Source organism: Nilaparvata lugens, chromosome 10, assembly GCF_014356525.2.
Source record: "Nilaparvata lugens isolate BPH chromosome 10, ASM1435652v1, whole genome shotgun sequence".
Classification (NCBI taxonomy): Eukaryota; Metazoa; Arthropoda; class Insecta; order Hemiptera; family Delphacidae; genus Nilaparvata; species Nilaparvata lugens.
Genome location: NC_052513.1, coordinates 36,385,730 through 36,407,440, shown reverse-complemented (window position 1 = coordinate 36,407,440; position 21,711 = coordinate 36,385,730). Strand labels below are relative to the sequence as shown.

Here is a 21,711-nt window from a genome sequence, read left to right as displayed (position 1 = left end):
AAGATGAATATTCAGTAGAAGTGTAAGATTTTATTAAAATATGAAAAAAATATCACATTTCATGAACTTGACGGCATTGAGTGAACTTTTCCAGGGAAAAATATTATTTTACCCGTCGAAGTTATGTTTGTTTGTCTTATTGCAACATTCTTCCCTGTTCAACATTCTGTCTTATGCATTCAAATTCAAAATTCAATTTATTTCCAGAAAGTACATTTTACAATATATTCCCTGAAAATTACTTCCTCTAATATGGAACAAGTGCGTGTTTAGAGGAGGAGTCAATACAAAAATAGGCACCAATACAAGAAAGAAAAAGTTGAATTTCTACTGCTGTAGTTTACAAGCATAAGCTATTCAAACATATTTACATACAACAATACTAACACATAAAACAATTGAAAGGAATATAATCTCAAATTCTTAGCCAATAATAATTCTTAGCCATTCTTTCTCATTGTTTGTCTTATTGCAACATTCTTTCCTGCCCAACATTCTCAGCAACTCATAATTATCAGGATTTGATCGATTCCAAAATTTGATGATAAAAATTACAAGTGTTTATAAGTTTTTGGCTGCTCAACTCGGTTGAAATGTGAGATGTCCTAGTTTATTTTGACAGAGTGTGTCCGATTTAGATTTAATTTCCCTGGAATTATATTTTTGCTCAAATAGCAAACTTTTGGATTCGCTCATTTTTTGTCATCAATAAAGTTCAAACTCTATAGTCAACTTGATTACTATAATATTGTATTCATCCTTAATCTCTCATTTATCCTATTCTATTATTTAAACAAAGTCACTTCATCACAAGAATAACTTTGAAGTAATCTATTGTGGGGACAAATTATCACATCTATTAAAAAAAAATAAGAGCTTCATAAAATAAAACAGAAATTATATAATTATTTCATTTTTTGGGGGTAGTGAGTGCTCTTGTAATATTTGGAACATGTCCAAACTACATAATATTTCCTTCATATCCGAAAGTTCTCTCTGTTTATCCTCTTGCTTTTACAGATATGAATTACAGAAATATTTGAAGATACAGTAGGATCTGACAAATATGTACAATAATAATTACCTTATTATTTTATTTGATTTTGAATAAATGTAATGTTTATGTAATACTCTAATAATATAATTAGGCTACTATTCCTTTATCACCAAGAAGAGTTGTTAGGCCTACTGTTGTCGTTCAAACATACTTAGTAAAAATGAACAAATCCTTCGTATCTTCGATTAAAGCTAGACAAGAATTTTGCTAACTAATGTTTATTTGAATTTTTTATCTTTTGCAGGCCTCCTCCAACACCAATCAACTTAGTGAAGAAGAGCTCGAAAATATTTGGGACGAGAAACAGCTTCGAAACTTGGTCAGTATTATTTATAAGTATTTATTTAAATATCTTCAAATTATTAACTTTTTATAGTAGGAACCCAATTAACAATCCACTAATCTTTCATCATCATCCTTCTCCACATTTCATCGTACGTATCACCCACGCACAGGTCTGAATTTTATGTGGGAATCACCATAAATAAGGCATGTGTGTAAATGTCCCCGAATCCTTCCACTTTCTATCCTACCTTTGTCACTCTTATTTTATGATAACCTCGACACATATAATATAGTGAGGTATCATTTTGTAAACCTTGAATATCGTTATATTATTGAAAATATATGAAAAAAATAATATGTAATGTTCCTAAATTTATGAATAAACTCCTCTGGATGTGTCGTCCATCCAGAGAAATTATATGTTCTAACACATTTGGATTCATGCATCGATTTCAACACCCTCAGCTACCTTCTGTATCAGACTCTACCTTCGCCGCTCCACTATGTTTTGACTCATGAGACTTGAGATGTGTGTTGATACACATGAGATTTGATGGAAAATATGGTGAAATAGAGACAAGAATTCAAATTATGACCAAGCTTATCAATCTGATAACCATCAAGCTGCCACTATACACCATCATTCACTCAACGCTACATGATTCTCATATCATCTTGAACATCTCTAATGTATTATTTCAGGGCTAATCAAAACGTTTTTCAATTATCAAACTAGTACCCTTTAAGTTTTATTTTCAAATAAAAGTTATATTTCCGTTATGCTGTCATTTCGAATTGAAATTAATAATAGCGTTTGCTTTGTTTTCCAGTTGGAAGCCTGTTCGGACTACGAAGGTAGACGGCGAATTAGAGCACGACTTCGCGCAGTTATGGCAGAACAGAAAGGTATATCTATAAATAGCTGAATGGATTAAATTTTAATAGTAATAGTCTCTTGATGCTAGTTTGGAAAATTTAGTTTCAATTTGAGATGTTCCAGAATAAAATTCAGATATAATTCTGTCTTTAGTGATCCAATTATTCATAAATTCATGATTTGTCTACTTCTACCTCTTCTGAAAAGTAATTCAATCTTCATATTCTTGACAGTAAATACTAGAATTATTGACTGTATATGAATTCTGGACTGGACTAGAATCATTAGACAAAAATGATAACTGTATAAATTATTATATATCGATCAATATTTTACTGATTCAATTTTCTTTTGTTTATGCTACTAAAGGATCTCTTCATCAAGTGTAAGTTTCTATTCTGATTCTGAAACCTTTTCTAAATGTTTCTCAGAGCTCTGAAACCTCTATCCTAGTTTTATGAAATCAATTTACCAGTTCGGAAGTTTTAGTTGTCATAAATGAGAAACATCATTCATCATCATACAACTATTTAGAACTATAACTTCTTCTTAGTTTTCTTGATTCTAATATACATCATGGAACAGTTTCTGTAACTAACATATTAAACATGAAAAACAGCTCATGTCACAAACATCCAAATATTGAATAATTGCTTCAATTGGATACTTCAAAGACCTTTTCTTTATTCCTTTTCATATCATTCAAACAAAAAAAGCGGATCATCTAACTTTGATTAACTAAAATGAAAATAGATTTAATGTATATCTAGATTTAATCCTCTGTTTTGTTTTTCAGTTATTTGTATTTGTATCAATCTTGTGTCTTACAGCAGTTCATATCAGTGCAATTATTTTCTGATTTGTTTTGTGTTGCAGTTTGCGCCGATGTAGTGGCGGTGGCCGCGTCAGACGCGAGCGGAAACTCGATGCTAAGCCAGGGTGAGTTGCCAGTGTCAATACTGCGATCCCAATCGAGTCAGAGTAGTGGTGTCGATGACTCGGGCACCGAATCCGGGGAGGACTTGCGCCTCCTAAGTCCCGAAGTCCTCGCCGAAGTACAGGGCGCGCTTGGCAAGCTGGAGACCGCTCTACCCAGTCTAGACCCAGGGCGTCGCGAAGCCCTTCTGCAACTAGTCAGCCGGCTGCAGACTTGTTTGCAGATTCCCAAACCGGCCACGCCCCCCAACCCCCCTCCGCGACGGTTCCCGCGCGTCGCGCGCAGATCGCGTCACACGGTTGGCGTCAGTCGCGAGGAGCTAGCCGACGCGAGACGCTGGCTCCAGGAGACGAACCCAACCCCTGACTCGACACCCCGACGAGGATCCGAGACCCTCACGAACGAATCTCTAGTCTCCAAAGTTTTCCGGCCGGTTAAGTTCAACCCTATCATACGCTCTACCTCCGAGGAGACCTACTTCGAATCGTCTAACCCCCTTGAAGAACACCCCATTATTGAACAACACTTCAACCCCATACTATACAAAGCTGAGGTGCAGTACATGTCCCAGACCCAACCCCTGTTAGCCTCTGTCTCCTATGTACTCGACAAAAACACTGAACGCCTGATGGGGGATGCTACCGGTAGCAGCATTCTAGAATACGACCCCAGCTCCGTTCTCTTCACCCCTGAACAATCAGTTCAAATCGCTGTGCACAAGGCAGCCATCAACAAACAAATCTTCTCCAAAGAAGAGGAAAAACGTAGAGAGGATAGTGATGACGAGGAATTCTCCAGCACTGAGGATGATCATCACCTACCAACAAACTCTCTTGTCTCCTCTGCGCAAAGACTCCTCCTCATGGCCTCAGATAACAGAAAGGTTTCGTCCTCTAACCTCAACCGGTTTCACACGAAAAACAACAAGAAAATGAAGATGAAACGCGCCAACACTATAGACATACCGAAACCGCAGAACTACTACGATGTTGACGGATCGTCGTGTGACGAGTTCGACAGGAACTCAGTGGATGACGGAAATTTATCTGATAATAATAAAATTTACAGGAACAATCATAGTAATAACAGTAATAGGAAGTTGCCGTTCACGTTGGAACCGAAAACAGCGAACGATTTCAAGTTCTTAGCGTTTCTACAGCAGACCAGTGAGAGGGAGAATAATGCGGCAAGTTATAATCCTTGTGCAAGAGGTGGAGCCCAATGGAGTAATCGCTTCTCCAACATAAAAACCGCGTTTGAACCCGGGGCTAGGAGACAATCCAATCCCAACGTGTCATCTGTCAACAAATCAATGTGGCATAATCTCGAACAACAACAGAAACAACAACAAAGTGAGACAGACAAGCGACACACCAGAACTCCTCAACCAATACAGAAGAAACTGCCTTGGACTAATAACAGTAGTAGTACGTCACATCAAAACGAAAATGTTGTGATCGGCTCCATAACTGTAGCCAAGAAGACACCTGGTCCAATCAACCAGTTCTCCCACGCTCCCAAATCGGCGTTTAAACCTCCTGAAAAGAAAACAATCCCCCCTGTTCAACCTTATAATCCACCCTCTGCCTCAGGTACCGTCAAACTGTTAGCATCCCAGAAGTTTTCCGGACAAAATCCTTCACCAAAACCGATTCTCAAACAATACCCACCCCAGGATAAAATTCTCAATTCGTTTAAACCGAAAAGTACTAACAAAGACTTGTTTCAGAAGCAACCAGATGATTGTAGAGGTTTTGTTCCGTACACAAAACTCCATCATGAGGTTACCCAAGTCCCTAAAGTACCTCAACCGGTTGAGAAAGTTGACAATAATTCTCAAATCAAGCCTTATTATATACAACCACAGAAAATCGAAAACCACAGAGTTAGCAAAGTTGTGAAATCTCTTGAGAGTGAGAAAAGTAATGAGGTGGCCCCTGTACCTCCACCTAAACCTGCTCAATCTCATCATGTTTTCAAACATCATCTGGTTAAAATCCCTGATGAGAGCTTCAGTTATTCTGCTCCCATGAATAGCAATCTGTATGACCGTCTGACACCAGAAGTGTCATCAATTAATAACCGACCGTTCATGGATGACAAAATTACTAATTACAGAAGTAATTATGAAGATAATGAGGATAGGTATCCTCAAACTCATTTTATCCCCGCATCTCCCCCGATTCAAAACCCTTCCAATCTATATATACCGCATTCATTGCCTGATACTGGTTACTCTTCCTCAAGTTTGAAGTCGAATAGTAGTTTCGAATACTCTCCATCTTCTCCTAATAGAGTAGCGAATAACTGTTTCCCGCATAACTTTTCACCTCAGAGAACAGGGGGTGTTTTAGAGAGTAGGACTTCAAGTATTGAGAATGAATTGAATATCGCGAGTGATGCAATATCTCCACTACCCTCCCAGTATTATGTGGGACAAGTGCAGAATAATTTGTTGAGGATTCCCAGTAATTTGCCGACTGGAAGGTCGTCGAAAACGTCCTCCATAGATGAGGACGAGAGTGCGTCAGCCAGTCCGTCGTTCTGGGCGAACGAGGAGGTGTCGAAAATCATCAACCCTTGTGACCAGATGGAGTCACAGACGGCGGTGACGAGAGTCATGGGGCAACCGCACACGGCAGTCACCGTCACGAACAAGATGCGTCACCGTCACGAGAGCGCAGCCCGCAAAATCGAGTCACACATTCTATCAGCGGCTGCCAACCCGTCCTCACCCTCCTTCCCCAACGTTCTGCAGAAGTCCGAATCGTGGCATCAGATGGTAAAAGAGAAGATGGCGCAGGCCAAACAGGCTCCACCTCTCCCCAAAATACCCAAAGCGAAGTCTTCGCACGCGCTCGCGTTCCCCAAACAGTTCGAAGCCGCTCAACCGAAAGAACTGCTACAATCGAAACAGTCCACCGTCGATCAGTACTTGAAAAAGTCCAAATCGAACGCTGGCATCAATAAACTGAAAGAACGTAGATCTACCACCAAAGTGGAATCCACAACTTCTATTAGATTGGACGAAGACTTGAGGAACGTCGATGAAGCTTTTGAAAGTTTGTTCAACGAGACGAGTAAAAGAAGAAGTAACAAGTAGAAACTATCTATTAGTCTGTGTGTTGATAATGTGAGTCCCCACAGACTCATTGCCCTACGATGTGATAAACGTGTATTTTTCTATTGTCAATGATAATAAGCACTCCCACAAAGACCCGTTTTTATTTTCGCTCAACTTCTCTCTCATTCATGCTTTACGTGTTTTTGTTTCCACTATTTGATGTCCCTGCTGATTTCTCTCTGTGTAATTTCTCTCTAACCAAGTTCGATTAGCAGCGAAGGACGGGCAATTATATTGTCCGAGACAGCGCTGCGCATGCGCAGTCCCACGGTGCAATTGCACCCAACTGCAATCGGGTGCAACTGGTGCAATTGGGTGGAGACGCTAGCCGCTCTTGTGAGTGAACTTAATCCAAGCAGAACTGAAGCAAATATGTTTGTTGCGTTGCATTTTGTGTGATGTTACCGCTGGTGAACGAGTTTTGCTACTAATTCCTCAGTAACGATGACGTTTTTCTCTCACCTTTAACTATTTATGTATCAACGTGTGATCTAGCCGACTCACTATATAGTTGTCTCATCCACTGCCTCTCTATCTCTCAATCTTTCTCTATCCCAACTTCTCCATTATATTATCTCGACCTACAATTGTCAAATTTTCATCAAAAGCAGTTGATAATTACAGTTGAAACCCTGAACATTTGTTTCACCTTTGTTTTTGTTATTCATTTATTTATTTATTCGATACAATCTCGACCTACAATTGTCAAATTTTCATCAAATGCAGTTGAAAATTACAGTTGAAACCCTGAACATTTGTTTCACCTTTGTTTTTGTTAGGTATTCATTTATTTATTTATTCGATACAAACGTATAAAGTCTCAAAAACAAGTTCCAATACGAGCCTACAATTACCTTGGGATAAATAATAGCTATGCAAATATTCAATCGCCTTTAATTAGCCTAGTAATAACTAATAGTTATTCAAATATCATAGGTTGTATATTGATTAGGGAAGCTTGAAAATGTATGGTACCTATTTGCAATCATAAGAAGCCTGTACACAGGGACAATACTAGCACCCACTAAATTGTGCGGGAACACGGAATTGGAAATGTCCGGAACTCAAATGTACATGACATTTCCAATTCCGTAATCCCGCAACATCTAGTGGATCAACTATTGTTCCTGTGTGCAGACTGCTTCATGAACTAGAACTTGAGATATATCAAAATCGAGTCATCATTTTGGACCTATTTTAAACCATTAGCAGATTACCTACTCACTTTTCCATTCAGCTTATTTCCCAGATAACTCCACCAACACTGTAGCTATTGTAATTTCCATGTAGGTAGCTAGTATACCTCTAGATCTAACTCAACCCCACAAACAAAAATGATGCAGTCTATTTGGGGGCTTTTCCAGTGTAGTAATACAACATCCGTAGGAATACAACGATTAATTAATATAATATATAGTGCAGAAATACTATGTACTTACACTTTGTACAGAAACTCTGTTATGAATGTATTAATCAAATCTAGTTAACTTATCAATGACATTGAACTTATGATTCAAGTTAGGACAATATTGTTATCATCCATGTACATATTTTTGAAGCTTCATAGTTTAACAATTCTATAGTCTCATCATTTTAATCATTCATGAGTTTTATGACCAGGACTTCACGTAATTGATAGTCATAAATAGTGAACTTTTTAAATAATGATGTGTTACTTTATAGTGATTAGTTGAAATAATTTTTATAAAAATACAACAACATTAATATGCATCTGCCAATGATGAATAATGTGAGTATTTTAAACACTCAATAACATGTACAGTATGATTTACAGATCCAGTCATCTTATAATATTCTCAATCAGAAACGTAAACCTTCGAACTGGTGTATTATCTTTTCAATCAAACTGCTACCTCTTTCAGAAAAAAACATACATTTGTATATGTTATGAAACTTGAAAACAATTTTGCAATGAGTCTTGTACTTTCAACCCCCTTGAAAATAATTTTTATTCAGGATTTCGATAGTAGCTTGGTAGCATATTTCGTTGTTGAAAACTCATGCTTGGGAGAATCACTTATGTAATGTTAATAACATTTTATAATCAAGTATTGTGATATTTCAAAAATGAGAAAACGGTTACTCATTCTTCAGTATAGAATGAGGAAAAGTTATTCATTCTTTAGTATGTGAAAAAATATATTTGAAATTTAAACCCAACATTTTATAGAACCTTTCTCCACATACTGGCCAGAATTTTTAGATGAGAAATGCTTCTAAAATGAATGTAAAATAATGTTAAAACAAGATTAAAAATAAGCATTTGAATAATTGCAATATATATCTCATTTCTGTCCATCAAATTAATCTTTGAATGTTGAATACCTACAGTATATAGCCATGAATATTGTGAACTGATTTTTTTATCAGTTTGAAAATTATAAAAAAACATTAATTATAATATTGAAACAACTTTTGCAAACAATTCAAAATTCAAGCATCTTTGATTTTAAACAGCACTTTTCCTACATGTTGTTGGTATCTAACATAATTTTCCCTTTTTATTTGAGGTAGCAGATCTCAAAACTTTCTTCGCTTTTGTAGAGTACAGTATTATATAGCTTAGAGGCTGAGAAACTTCCTAATATTTCGCTTATAATTCTAGTAAAACATATCAGTCTACGTTCGATGTTCGTAAAACATTCAACTAACAAAAAACTACCTGCAGTAGATCGAAGCTACCTTTCATGTTTTAATTATTGTAGTCATAATATTTTTTGTTTGTCAATAATAAATAGTACTTGTCATTTTCCGATTATTATCACATAATCGTCTAATTTTGAGTGTGCTCCTCCATTAATATTAATGATTTATGTTACTGTATTAACACTCTATTATTTTTATATTTTTATTGTTTCCGTCAAATTATCCCTTTCTTACTGTTCATTCAACAATTTTTCTCAAGTTTTGAATTGTTTTTAGTTTATTCTCTCTATATTCCTTTACACAAGTGCTGTTAAATTAGTTCTCTCCCTGATTGTTTGCTACCCATTCTATGAATTATGAGAAAAGTATAAATGAAATTATACTGCTCATTTGGTTTTAATTGGATGATACCCTTTTTTCAAAATTCTATTAGTTTCTCCATGAGTTTTATCATGTCACAAATTGCTACCAATCTGCTGTCTTATTCAATTGAATTTGAAAACTTGTACAAAACAAGTTAGAGAACTCACTATTGCTTGCTTTGATTATTTTTTCTTATATAAGTTCACATTATAGGTACAGAGTAATTAATATTCTTATAAAATTGAGAAATTAAAATTGGCCAACAAGAACTAAACGTTGTATTCAAAGAACTAGCAACGATATTCTTTTTACTTTTTCAGTTAATATTATTCCATTCTATTCTTCACAATCAATTGAAGCCCGGTACGCTAGTTATAGTGATCGACATTAAGCCTTGAATTTTCACAATATAGGTCTATTTATAATCTATTGTTCTTGATAAATAAACATTGAATATAATTTAGATTATTTCTGTAGATAGGTATATATATTCCCTTTTACAACAATCCCTTTGTAGGCTGAATCAAGTCATTTGATTTTAAATCTAAGAATATAGTATGCTTAGTATTGAATAGGGATCTCGATTGAGGAATTATTGCAAGTTATTAGCTGAATTATAGTTGTTTATGTATAATAGATAGTTGACAGCTTTTTCAATTTCTGTTTCCCTTTTCCAGAATGTACGGAATCAAAGCATGTGTCTACCAAAACCGAAGGATCAACTGTCACTCATTCAGAAGGTACAGTGCTTTAATAGTTTCATTTCTCGATTTGATTTGAATAATTTCAATCTTCTAAGATTATTTATTATTTTTAACAATAGAAAATCACAACATATAAAGAGGCTTCATGCCAAAACAATCTTCATTGGTTAGACAAACAGAACTAAATTAATAAGAAGTTGATATTAAGAGTGTACCGTTTGTAAAATTTTTTTCCAATGAATATTATTAACTACTATTTGCTTGACATCCGCTGGTTTGATCTTTCTGCCACTATTAATAAGCTTAGTTATTGACTAAAATGTCAAATCGAGATACCTACTGCATGTTTTTTCCATTGTTATTAGGCCTATTGTAGAGTCAATGTCCTGTAGTTATTTTCAAATACTTTGTTATTTTCCAACTAACGTATGTAATGCTTAATCGTTAGCTTGGAAGCTTCATCCTTCAAACATAGGTAATATAAACCACAATAATTTTACTTATGAAATAGGCTACTCGCTACTGTATGACTTTCTTCTCATATTTTTTATTTTCTATTTTCTTCCAGTTCGAACCACATCTTCATTCTCAAGTCACCGTATGACTAAAGGTATTTATAACAAATATTCTGCACACGAATATCATGCAAACTAATTATTATGTAGCATACTTGAATGAATGAATGGAAAGCATTTGAAGTCAGTGAAAAAAAAATTCTAACTTATGCCACAATACATAGCATTTCTAAAGTTGCAAATCATTAATATCACACATCAGATCTGTATAGAAACTGTTTTTTTATTCATTTTAATAATTATTTCATACATCTAGTTATCGTATATACAGTTCTACTCGTGATCATTTTAATAGTAGAAAATGGTTTTGTATATTTTTAGGTGATATATTTTTTGCAAAATAATCGTGTTACATCAGCATTTTGTTACTGCATTATCAGCTTTCTCTACTACTTCTAAACTCTGTATATTCTAAACTCTCTTTATTAATTCATGAATGTAATTTTATCATTCATATTGTATATTATAATTTGAACTTTATTATAACTTTATAAATTGCACTATAAAATTAATCCATGTTTAATAAATTCCATTGTTTATTTTCTATTTCCACAGCTAACAGTGTAACATCACCTTTCGCTAAGTTTAAGCAGCTCGAACGTCAAAACTCTGCACCTAGGTAAATATCATAATTAAATCCCAGTCTCAAACAGGGGCATGTATCTAATAAAATATAAACAACCCCTGAAACAGCATGTTTGTAGCTATGATATTCCAGTTAGATAGCCTACAAAGATTCCAATATTAGGCAAAAGACTTGAATTATTACTCTTATTGAATCTGTGCTTATTGAATTTAAGCTTAATATTCCTGAGACCCGGTTGCACAAAAGCCTGTTAAATTCTAATCATGATTAAATTCCTAGAGAACCAGAGAAGGTTCTTCTGTGAAGCCGGGTGTTATCAATCCAAGAGTGGATAGAGTAAATCATCATATTCTATCTAGAATCTTCATCATTTTATTATAATTTTAATTGAATTAGTATAAATAGAATTCAACATAGCAAATCAGAAAATTGTAGAATTCACACTGATTTGTGCTGCTTGATAATATTGTATGTTAAGAAGCTATTCTAATGATTTTTTCTACCAAAAATAGTAAAATTTATAGAATATTCATATAGAGACCCAGAAGACTACCACCTTTCTATATTTCTGGAATGATTGTTCCTTCTTCAATGACCATTTCAGATCTGTTTGAAATTCACTTATTTAGTAATTTCAGCAATTCATACTTATTCAGTTAATTCACTTATATAGATTGGTTGGCTGTAACTCGTTTAAATCATCTCAATAATTGTGTTCTATCAAACCCTCATTATTTTTTTTATCTTCTTCAAACTCTAGATTCATGGTTTCTCTTAATCGACTGGTGAAAACTGTACATTTCATTATGTGTTTTTCCATCTTTGCTAGCCTCAATTCACACTTATTCATTTATTTACAATTTTATTTTATTCATTTATTTTTTAATTTTAATCTGATTCTCCCCTATAATATAAATTGGTGTTAAATGTTATTAGCGTAGACCAAGAAAAAAAACGTACAGCAAAGAACAAGACCAGTAATAATATAACTATGTATTTCATTGTAAATAATCATTCTAACAATTCCTGTTGTAGTATTTGGAACTAATTTATAAATAATGGTTTTAGGGTTGAGTACTCTTTATAGGGGTGAAAATATCATTTTTCAATAATTTTAAAGCAATCAAACGCAAGTTGGAGTGTTGTAACTTGTAAGAGCAACGTGAAAATTCTCAAAACTTTACGGTAGCCAATCTTTACACTGAATTTAAGAATGAATAACTGATATTTGGTTTCTAGTGTGTTTACAGCAAATTTGTTATTCTATATTCAAAAACACTATCAGCTCATTTGGATACTAAACAATAATCACAATAAATAAATAAATTTTAATTGTCATCAAGCAACATTGGCAATAGACAAAGTCAAAACTAATACTAGACATTATACAATTCAGAAGGTTATAAGTTAATGTCATTGAAAGTATATACGGTATACATATATAAACACAAACATAACTAAATATAAAGTAAACCCAGAAGAATTCAAATATTCATCACTATACAAACACAGTACTAAACAAGGCGCAGTCAAAATGGCTAAAACAAGAAAGGAAAGCTTTAAGCAATCAAGGAATTAAATATGTACAATAATTGTTTCAACAAATCCTTGATGGGAGTAAAGTATTCAGGGAAAAAGGACTTGAGTTTTTGTAGGGCCGGATTTCAAGTGTGTTCCATGACACTCAATACATGATAAATCATGCAGGATGATTCTCTAGATCTTATTAATGTGAACAAAATATATAAAAATAATTTTATATGCAGGTAAAATAGTTATTTTTGGTAATACTATGTCTAGTCTGTGGTCTAACGATCAAATCTCTACTATGTAAATTGCTGTATTTTCAAAGCAGTTTGATGCATTTGAGATTTTAGATGTTCAGCCTCTTGAATACAGTAGATAAAATAATGGAACCAATGTTCTTTAGACTAATCAAACCAAAATTCCTTGAGAACTTCCATTTATGGTTGTAACTGGAATCCAGTTTCAAGCTTCCAAGACTGCTGAACCTTGAAAATTACTTGTTCTGAAGCTTCGATTCTTGTATACGTGATGACAATATAAAAATAACTCACACACAACGACAATGATGCCAATGATCATCCTTTGGTTAACTCCTTACAAAATTGTAAACTTGGGATTGCCTCTGAAAATATAATATGAGATACAAGATATTTGAGCAACTAGGCCTTCCAGTTTATTTTTGAACTCTCCTCTATTTAACTGCTCCTTTTCTTCATTTAACTACAACTTTCAATTTGCATGTAATGTGCAGGTATATGTAGATATAAACCTGTTTAATACGTTAGTAACATAGATTTACTTCTCTGTAATGTCAAGGTACCAATACGTTCAGTTCGATTACCGCTATATTTATTGATACTATGTTTTTCTTTTTCAATAAGATCATTTCTTCCAAACTTATAATTACCCTGTATACCGGATACCATAATCAGGTACTCTTTATTATACAGTACAGAGGAAAGAATGATTATATTACGATTTATTTATGCAACTTCTAACGGTATCTACAATATTACAATATGAAAAATGATTGAATAAAACTTATCTGCGACAGTTCACTTACTCCTTCGATTTGGTAAGTACATGATCCAATAAATGTTAACATTTATTTTTTATTTATTTACAATGCAAATGACACTAATGTTATAACATTGGTAGATAAATAATAATAATAATAATAGTAGAAGTCTATAGATTTTGTTATTGTCTTATGTCTTCATTCACGAATTATAATGTATTGGATTTAGGTACCTAATGATCCCTAATGGTACCTTTGAACTTTATATTTCTTTCTACAATATCTATTCGTCTACAATTTCATGATTAATCATTAATTCCACATTGATTTATTATAACTATAATGGAGAACAACAAATATGTTTCAATTTTGCTTCCTCAAGGCAATAGATTTTACAAATTTGAAAGTCTCAAATCTAGCTAATCATATTACAAATACGATAAATAGAATAAACCTAAAGAAGAAATAATAGTTTATTTTATTTTCACTTTAAAGCAGTAAAAGCACAGATTGATTGATTGATTTGACTTTATTTATATACATTACAATATATACTGGCTTATACACTTATATACAATAGCTTACAATACAGCAACATTTTATATGAATTTACACACTATAGACTAAGAAAATAATTATTGAACTGTATATGATATGAAAAAAGCAATTTGGAATAACTATAGATAATATTTTTATGCAGCCACATAAATTGGCGGAGCTTTGGACATATCAATGTCCATTCTTCGGAAATAATATTCGAAATATCCGTCCCACTAACTCTCTACCAAACTCTACAGATTGGGAGAGAAGAAAGAGTAGTTTTATATTTGCAAAAATTGAAAATCGAACTGAAAGTGTTGGTAAGTTGAACTGAGAGGGTCTAGCGGTCAGCATATAACCAGTGGGGCTTTGTTATTACTTTGTAGCCGCCCGTCAGAAAACAACACAACTCCTATATTTAAATTCACCGATCCAAAGTTGGCCAGAAGTGCTTCGACCATCAAAGATAGGCTGCTCTACTGGGTGCAGGCTCAGACGAAGGAGTACAAGGTACCTTCACTTACCTTCTATCTTTCGCCTACTTTGGCTTTTTTCAACATCTTTCGCCTTTCCCTCATCACAATTCATAACACTACTAAACCACTAACCTCACATAACAAATTGCATATTTTACCGCATGCCAAGCTCAGTTTCGTTGTGAAGTTCTGCATGGATTTTCCCGCAAATTGTTTCTACGTTTCATTCGTTTATTTTTCGTTTCAGCTTCAGTTGCTTTGTGAATTCTTGTTCAATTGTTGTTTTTTATGTTTTAGTTATGTTTCTCTAGTTTTCTAATATGTTATTGTTTTTGATTATTATCAAATTGTGTGTTTTGGAAATGTATTGTGAGCTTTGAATCTAGTGTGTATTTCTGCACATTGTGCTCTAGTTTAGGACCTGGACACACAGAGAGCGATTTGTCGGCGGTGATTAGAGTTGTCTTGGGAGGAAATAGATGTAGATATCTAAGTTCCAAGATATTGATATAGATATAGGTATTGAATCACTGGAGTCTGGTCTTACAAGTTGTCAAACTATCATATACGATAACTGAAAACTTCAATAAATATACCTGAGACCACTGTTAGGAGGATATAGAAATAGATACCTAAGACCGCTCTGAGGAGGATATAGATATCTAAGATATGGATATGGAGAGCGGCGATGGTTAGAGATGATGGAGGCGATGTTTGGTTGAGGTCAGAGCTCGCCATTGGAGAGAGGAAGAGTGACAGTGAGTGAAGAAGATATATGGATATATATTAGACCGCTCTCAGGAGGATATAGATGTAGACACCTACTTAGACCGCTCTGATGACTGCCCGCTGATCGCTATATGTGTATCCAGGCCCTTATACTGTTTATGAAGTTTAATTTGTTTTTGTTTTAATCATGTTTGTAATCGTTCTTGCTTTTAGTGAGTGCTACCATAGAGGTAGCATATTTATTTATTCTTATTCTATAATATAGAATGGTGGTACTGTACCCGTAATCATAATCTCTAGCTAAAGGAAGAATGTTCAGGAATATTTAATCATCCATGAATCATGATTTATGTAGGAACTTCACAGAAATTTATTTTGGAACAAGTTAAAGATTTTTTAATTCGGTTTTCTTTCAATTCGAATATTTTTTTAACTTCAATAGGCCTATTGATTTATTTCAAAATGGAGTTTCAATAAAAACAATGTAGGGTACATGACATTTTTTGGATTCCCTACAGTATAGCTATCTATAGCTATTTTAGGAATATATTATCATTCTGGTGTGACTTAGAAAACTTTGATATCAGGCTGAGCCAGTATGATACTGATATTGGTTTCATAAATAAATTTATTGAAAACTGTATAAGTGAAAGGTATATCAGACTATTGACTCAGTTAAATTCTTATTACCTACCAGGAAAAACATAATAGATGTAGTAATCAATTATTTCATTATTTTATGAAAAGTCTTATAAAAACTTCCTAGAATAAATTGTGAAATATTGCTCAATTTTGAAGAATATATATTTTTTAAAATTCACCACTGCTATGAATTGAAAATCACCTTATTAAAAATGAATCGAAGAGGGTATTCTATCAAGGAGAATAAAAGTGACACGCTATTATAGAATGAGCTACTCCCCTGTCCTATCAGGAAAATGTTTGTTGTTTGAATAGTTTTTGTATAAACTAATGTGAGGCATACATTACTTGTGTATTTTGCTCGTCTTATTCACAACCGACCTGATAACCATCAACCACAGTTACTATATAAGTCGGTTGAGATTTCAATTTTATTTTCGCTTTTTAGTTTAATTTATTATGCTTTTTTGAGTTCACAAAATTTTCATTTGCATATTTGTGTTGGATTGTGCGTGTTTCATGTCAAAATAAAGTACCAATACCGTACGATTTGCTGTAATATGTTCATTTGAAATCGAATTTAAAAAACTAATGAATAATTATAATTTTTACAAGTACCTACTGGTAATAACAGTACTGGTAACAGGTATTCATCGCAGTGAAATCCATGTTATTATACCAGGAGGAATTTACATGGACATTTGAATTCTGAATAATAAAAGAGCAAATTATAGTTTCTAATTTGTAAAATTATAGTAAATTTGTAAAAAAATACTAAATTTTGTAAAATTATATTATATAATTATTTGCAAATTATAGTTTCTAATTCGTAAAAACAAATCAAAACAATATTATCACTCATACTTTGTATCTTACAAGAATGTTCATCAACTTTAAAAATACTTGTTGTTCTTTATTCATTCATACAATAAGTGCATCATCAAAAGTGATAGGGAGAGAAAACATAATATAACGTTGTGCTATTTCTCTTCCAAATTTATATAGGGTTATACATAGTCCGAAATAGGTTAAGTCTTGTAGGTAGTTCTTCACTTCACAGAATTTTCAATCCTTAAATATGTTCACAAAGTAGATTTTTAAATTTAGATGCTTCAAACCCAAAAATAGAACAAATATTTCACATTATTATCACTTAAATAGAGAAGATTCACATATTAAAGAATATGCTATTAAATACATAATATCAAATATTATGTATCTTAGTTATTGTTGAACTATTTTTGAATCAATTGTAAGTTGAATCTTACACACCAACACACAGAAGCACACTATGGCACAGTCACACCTATTTTAAATATTTCAAGTGATCTTATAGCATTTAAATGAGAGTTTTCCAAATTTACGTTGGATTGTTTAAGATGCTTATCCGAAATTAACTTTTGAAAGAAGACCATAATATGAGAGAGATTGTGACATGTTAGGATAGTATTAATTATGTACAGTACTTTCTGATAATCTATACTCTGTACAAATTAACTTCAGACTTGGAGGAATCTGCAGCGCAGAGAAATGGAGGGAGATCAGCCAATTACAGTGATGAATAGAGTGATAGGTAGAAGCGCAGTTGCCAATTTGTCGATTAGAGTCTGTTGACTGAAGGATTCCAGACAGGAAACTCCGTAAGCGCATGAGAGCTTGAATACTCACTAGAAATTAGAGGAATGCTGGCCGGTTAGAACAACAACGCAGCCGTTGTATCCCTTACCTCTGTAAGCCTTCTCTGCTGCGCATGCCCATCCCAAGTCAGAAGTTAATTTGTACAGAGTATAGTTGTGAAGGTGATTGTGGTAGTTATCCATACTGAATAAAAAGACTACGGCCTGGTTGCACAAAAACTGCTTAAACTTTAACCGTGATTAATTTCACGATAACCTATCAGAGGTTTTTTTTTGAAAAGACGGCTTCTCTGATTTGTTCTCGTGGAATTAATCACGGTTAAAATTCAACCGGCTTTTGTGCAACCGGGTCTACATGTTTTCCAACTACAGATTTATTAAAAATCGATATAACGGGATCAGTTGTTAGGTCATTATTAACAATCTCTGTTAATTTGTTTACCTCATATTGTTAATGGTGTAACGACCGAAACCAGTTTCTCATATTGTCCAACCACAGATTTATTAAAAATCGATATAACGGGATCAGTTGTTAGGTCATTATTAACAATCTCTGTTAATTTGTTTACCTCATATTGTTGATGGTGTAACGACCGAAACCAGTATCTCATGTTGTCCAACCACAGATTTATTAAAAATCGATATAACGGGATCAGTTGTTAGGTCATTATTAACAATCTCTGTTAATTTGTTTACCTCATATTGTTAATGGTGTAACGACCGAAACCAGTTTCTCATATTGTCCAACCACAGATTTATTAAAAATCGATATAACGGGATCAGTTGTTAGGTCATTATTAACAATCTCTGTTAATTTGTTTACCTCATATTGTTGATGGTGTAACGACCGAAACCAGTATCTCATGTTGTCCAACCACAGATTTATTAAAAATCGATATAACGGGATCAGTTATTAGGTCATTATTAACAATCTCTGTTATTTTGTTTACCACATATTTTTAATGATGTAACGACCGAAACCAGTATCTCATTTTCTAATGATTCTGTAGTTGGACAACATCTAGTCTTTTTATTCAATTATGTACTTGATCATGAATTTCTTGAACGGTTTCTAATCTAAGTCTTTTTACTGCCTTGGCACATGGTTTCTAATTGCGTTAATTTTTATTCCATTTGCAGAACATCCAAATAGATAATTTCTCAACAAGCTGGAACGACGGTCTGGCATTCTGTGCTCTCATACATCACTTTTGTCCTGAAGCCTTTGACTACGATCAACTAACTCCAGAAAAACGCAGACATAATTTCGAGCTAGCTTTCAGAGTGGCTGAGTAAGTTCCTTTTCGCATTTCTTCATTTCATGAACTACTATTTGAATAATATTAGTATATTCTATTCAATCAAGCAATCATTTATTTATCAATACAATCATTACGATGATCTATAAATAATAGATATCATTATCTGAAAGAGGAAAACTAAGCTCAGCTTATTCATTTATTTATAACAATATGGGAGCATAAGGGAAAATCCCAAAAATTGCTCACCAATCAAATAAAATTAGAATAATCACTTTACAAAGAAATTGAAAATTGAGTGAAAGAAACAAGGAAAAACAATTTTTATTAGTGAAGAAAAAAAATGCTATGAAAAACTAAATATACTGAATAGTAGAGACTATACTATATACTAGAAACCATATACAATATGAGTAAATAATAAGAGAGGAATCATGAAATTACAAATAACATTCCAGATTCCAAGAATGATGTGAATTATGAATAAGAATGCGGTGAATGATAACAGAGCTAAGAATAAAAAGAAGTCAAACACTTAATATTCTACTCTATGTAAGTTGATGAGATCTAGCGTGGAAAAATAGGTGTCTACATTGGGTGAATCTGCTTACATGCCTTCTTGAACTGACTGGGATTCATATGAGAAAGGTGAAAACTATGGTAATTATAAAGATTCATCATGCGGTTGATTGGAGAATTGAAGTGACTATTGGAGTTGCATTGGGGAGGAAGAAATCTGAAGCCGGAACGCCGTGAAACTGAAGACACAAAGCTTGTACTATTCCTCAAATTTTAATGGTAATGAAATTCAAAAGTTCATGTGTATGCCGCGCTATTCACATTTCTTGTCCGAGAATACTCGTTGAGAATATTTGACAAGTGATAACAATTTTGAATTCAGTAATTTTGTTAGAAAGCCGAAAAACACTTGAAAGCTATATTCAAGTTATCTCATTCCTAAGGGCCCGGTCACACAGAGAACGATCTGCGGTCCTATAGGTGTTTATATCTGTATCTTAGATAACTATCTATAAGCCGGGCCCTTGGATCTTGAACCAACTCTTCTTCTTCGATCAGTATTATTTTTATTCGTTGAAAAAATATTCACCCATGGTTTGATAATAAATTCTCATAATTGAGATAACATATTCTGGCAGTTCATTATATTTCTTCATATCCTCAAAACGACTTAGCAACTGTGTGGAATTGGAGAAACTGTGTGTACACACCCTGATTCTTCAATCCACAGATGGAAATAAATTGAAAGTTGCATTTGTTCAAATGCTAACTAATAAATAACTATTATTAAACGAAATTCCAATTAAATGCTGCAAATCACCCTGAAAACTTCTGCTACTGCAAATATTGACAACAGGGTAAACAGCTAGGTGGAAATTCGATGAGCGCTACTATACAAAAACTATTTGTCAGTTTGGTGTAAGGGTAAGCATTCCTGGCCGGCAGTTAGGAGGTACTGGGTTCGATGCCCGGGCTGACAAATAATTTTTGTATAGTAGCGCTCATCGAATTTCACCTAGCTGTTCACCCTGTTGTCAATATTTGCAGTAGCAGAAGTCTTCAGGGTGATTTGCAGCATTTAATTGGAATTTCGTTTGATGATAATTATTCTTCAATCCATTTTTCTAAATTTATTTTCCGATTTTGCAGAGAAAAAGCCGACATTGCACCTCTGCTAGACGTGGAAGACATGGTGGTAATGCGTCGCCCCGACTGGAAATGCGTCTTCACCTACGTCCAATCGGTCTACCGTCGGTTTCATGCCTCTCAGGATGCAGCTCGCTAACCCTAACATCTACTAACTCACTCCCCCATCACAGCTAGGCTAATTACTAACTCGTCATTAGAAAAAAAACTAAATTATTATTCTATAGTACCTACCTGCAATGTTTGTACGAAGCAGCTTTCTATGTCATGAAAGTATTCATATATAGCCTATAACCTGTTCTTTCCTTGGTGTTTACAGAGCCAACTATTTTCATCAATAATTCACCTTTAGGTATCAATGTTACCATGTTGTGTCGTTGAATCAAAATATTATTGTTACTGTTATAATATTGTCGCAGACTGTGCATCATCGTTACAGTCTTGAATACGTTATTGTAAATTCTTTAAGTACCAATAAGTTATTCTCACGAATATCTGTCACAAAGTTATTCTCACAAATATATTTTACCACGTTATTCGCACGAATATCTTTCTAAAGATCTCAAGTTGGCAGTACTATCTGTTAGTATTATTGAGAGCTTTAAATCTGATTGGGCTTTCAAAATATTCACAAATGTGAGAGCATCTAGTCGGAAAGTGTTTTGACTATATTACAGTAAGATACACTGTATCCGTGTAAATATCACTCACCTGAGTGTAACTTAATGTATTCTGTATCTCCATTGTATACTTTACAATGTTGTTGATAAGAAATTACCTACTTATGTAATAATTGTGATTTATTTATTGTATGAAGAGCCAGAATGCAGACCAGTCGTTGAAGAATTGAATAAAAAATTGATAAGAATGTATCCCGATCACTAACATAGTTTTGTATGATACGCTTAAATAAGTTTTATTATTATGACTTGTTTTAACATTTTTATATCTTGCATATATGCTTGTCTTCGCTATTATTATTTATGGTTATATTCTTCATTATTGTTGATTATTTAAAACTGTTTAATAAGATTTTTAATATT

General features: G+C 33.6%; 2 protein-coding genes across 2 annotated transcripts in view; both read left to right on the top strand.

Annotated features, from left to right (window-relative positions):
* LOC111044463 (serine/arginine repetitive matrix protein 2) overlaps positions 1-20,876 on the top strand; it is a 151,482-nt gene extending 130,606 nt beyond the window's left edge. The window contains exons 12-20 of the mRNA XM_039436784.1: positions 1,302-1,376; positions 2,173-2,248; positions 3,096-6,616; positions 9,988-10,050; positions 10,583-10,624; positions 11,145-11,208; positions 14,647-14,770; positions 18,885-19,036; positions 20,672-20,876. Coding sequence (XP_039292718.1) covers positions 1,302-1,376; positions 2,173-2,248; positions 3,096-6,259 — 3,315 coding nt within the window. The 3' untranslated portion in view covers positions 6,260-6,616; positions 9,988-10,050; positions 10,583-10,624; ... (2 more) ...; positions 18,885-19,036; positions 20,672-20,876. The remainder of the gene's footprint in view (positions 1-1,301; positions 1,377-2,172; positions 2,249-3,095; positions 6,617-9,987; positions 10,051-10,582; positions 10,625-11,144; positions 11,209-14,646; positions 14,771-18,884; positions 19,037-20,671) is intronic.
* LOC120353197 (smoothelin-like protein 1) lies at positions 13,511-20,807 on the top strand. Its single transcript, XM_039436008.1, has 4 exons — positions 13,511-13,518; positions 14,647-14,770; positions 18,885-19,036; positions 20,672-20,807. Exons 1-4 carry the CDS (start codon positions 13,511-13,513, stop codon positions 20,805-20,807), a joined length of 420 nt encoding a protein of 139 aa, XP_039291942.1.
* Positions 20,877-21,711: the final 835 nt, after the last annotated feature.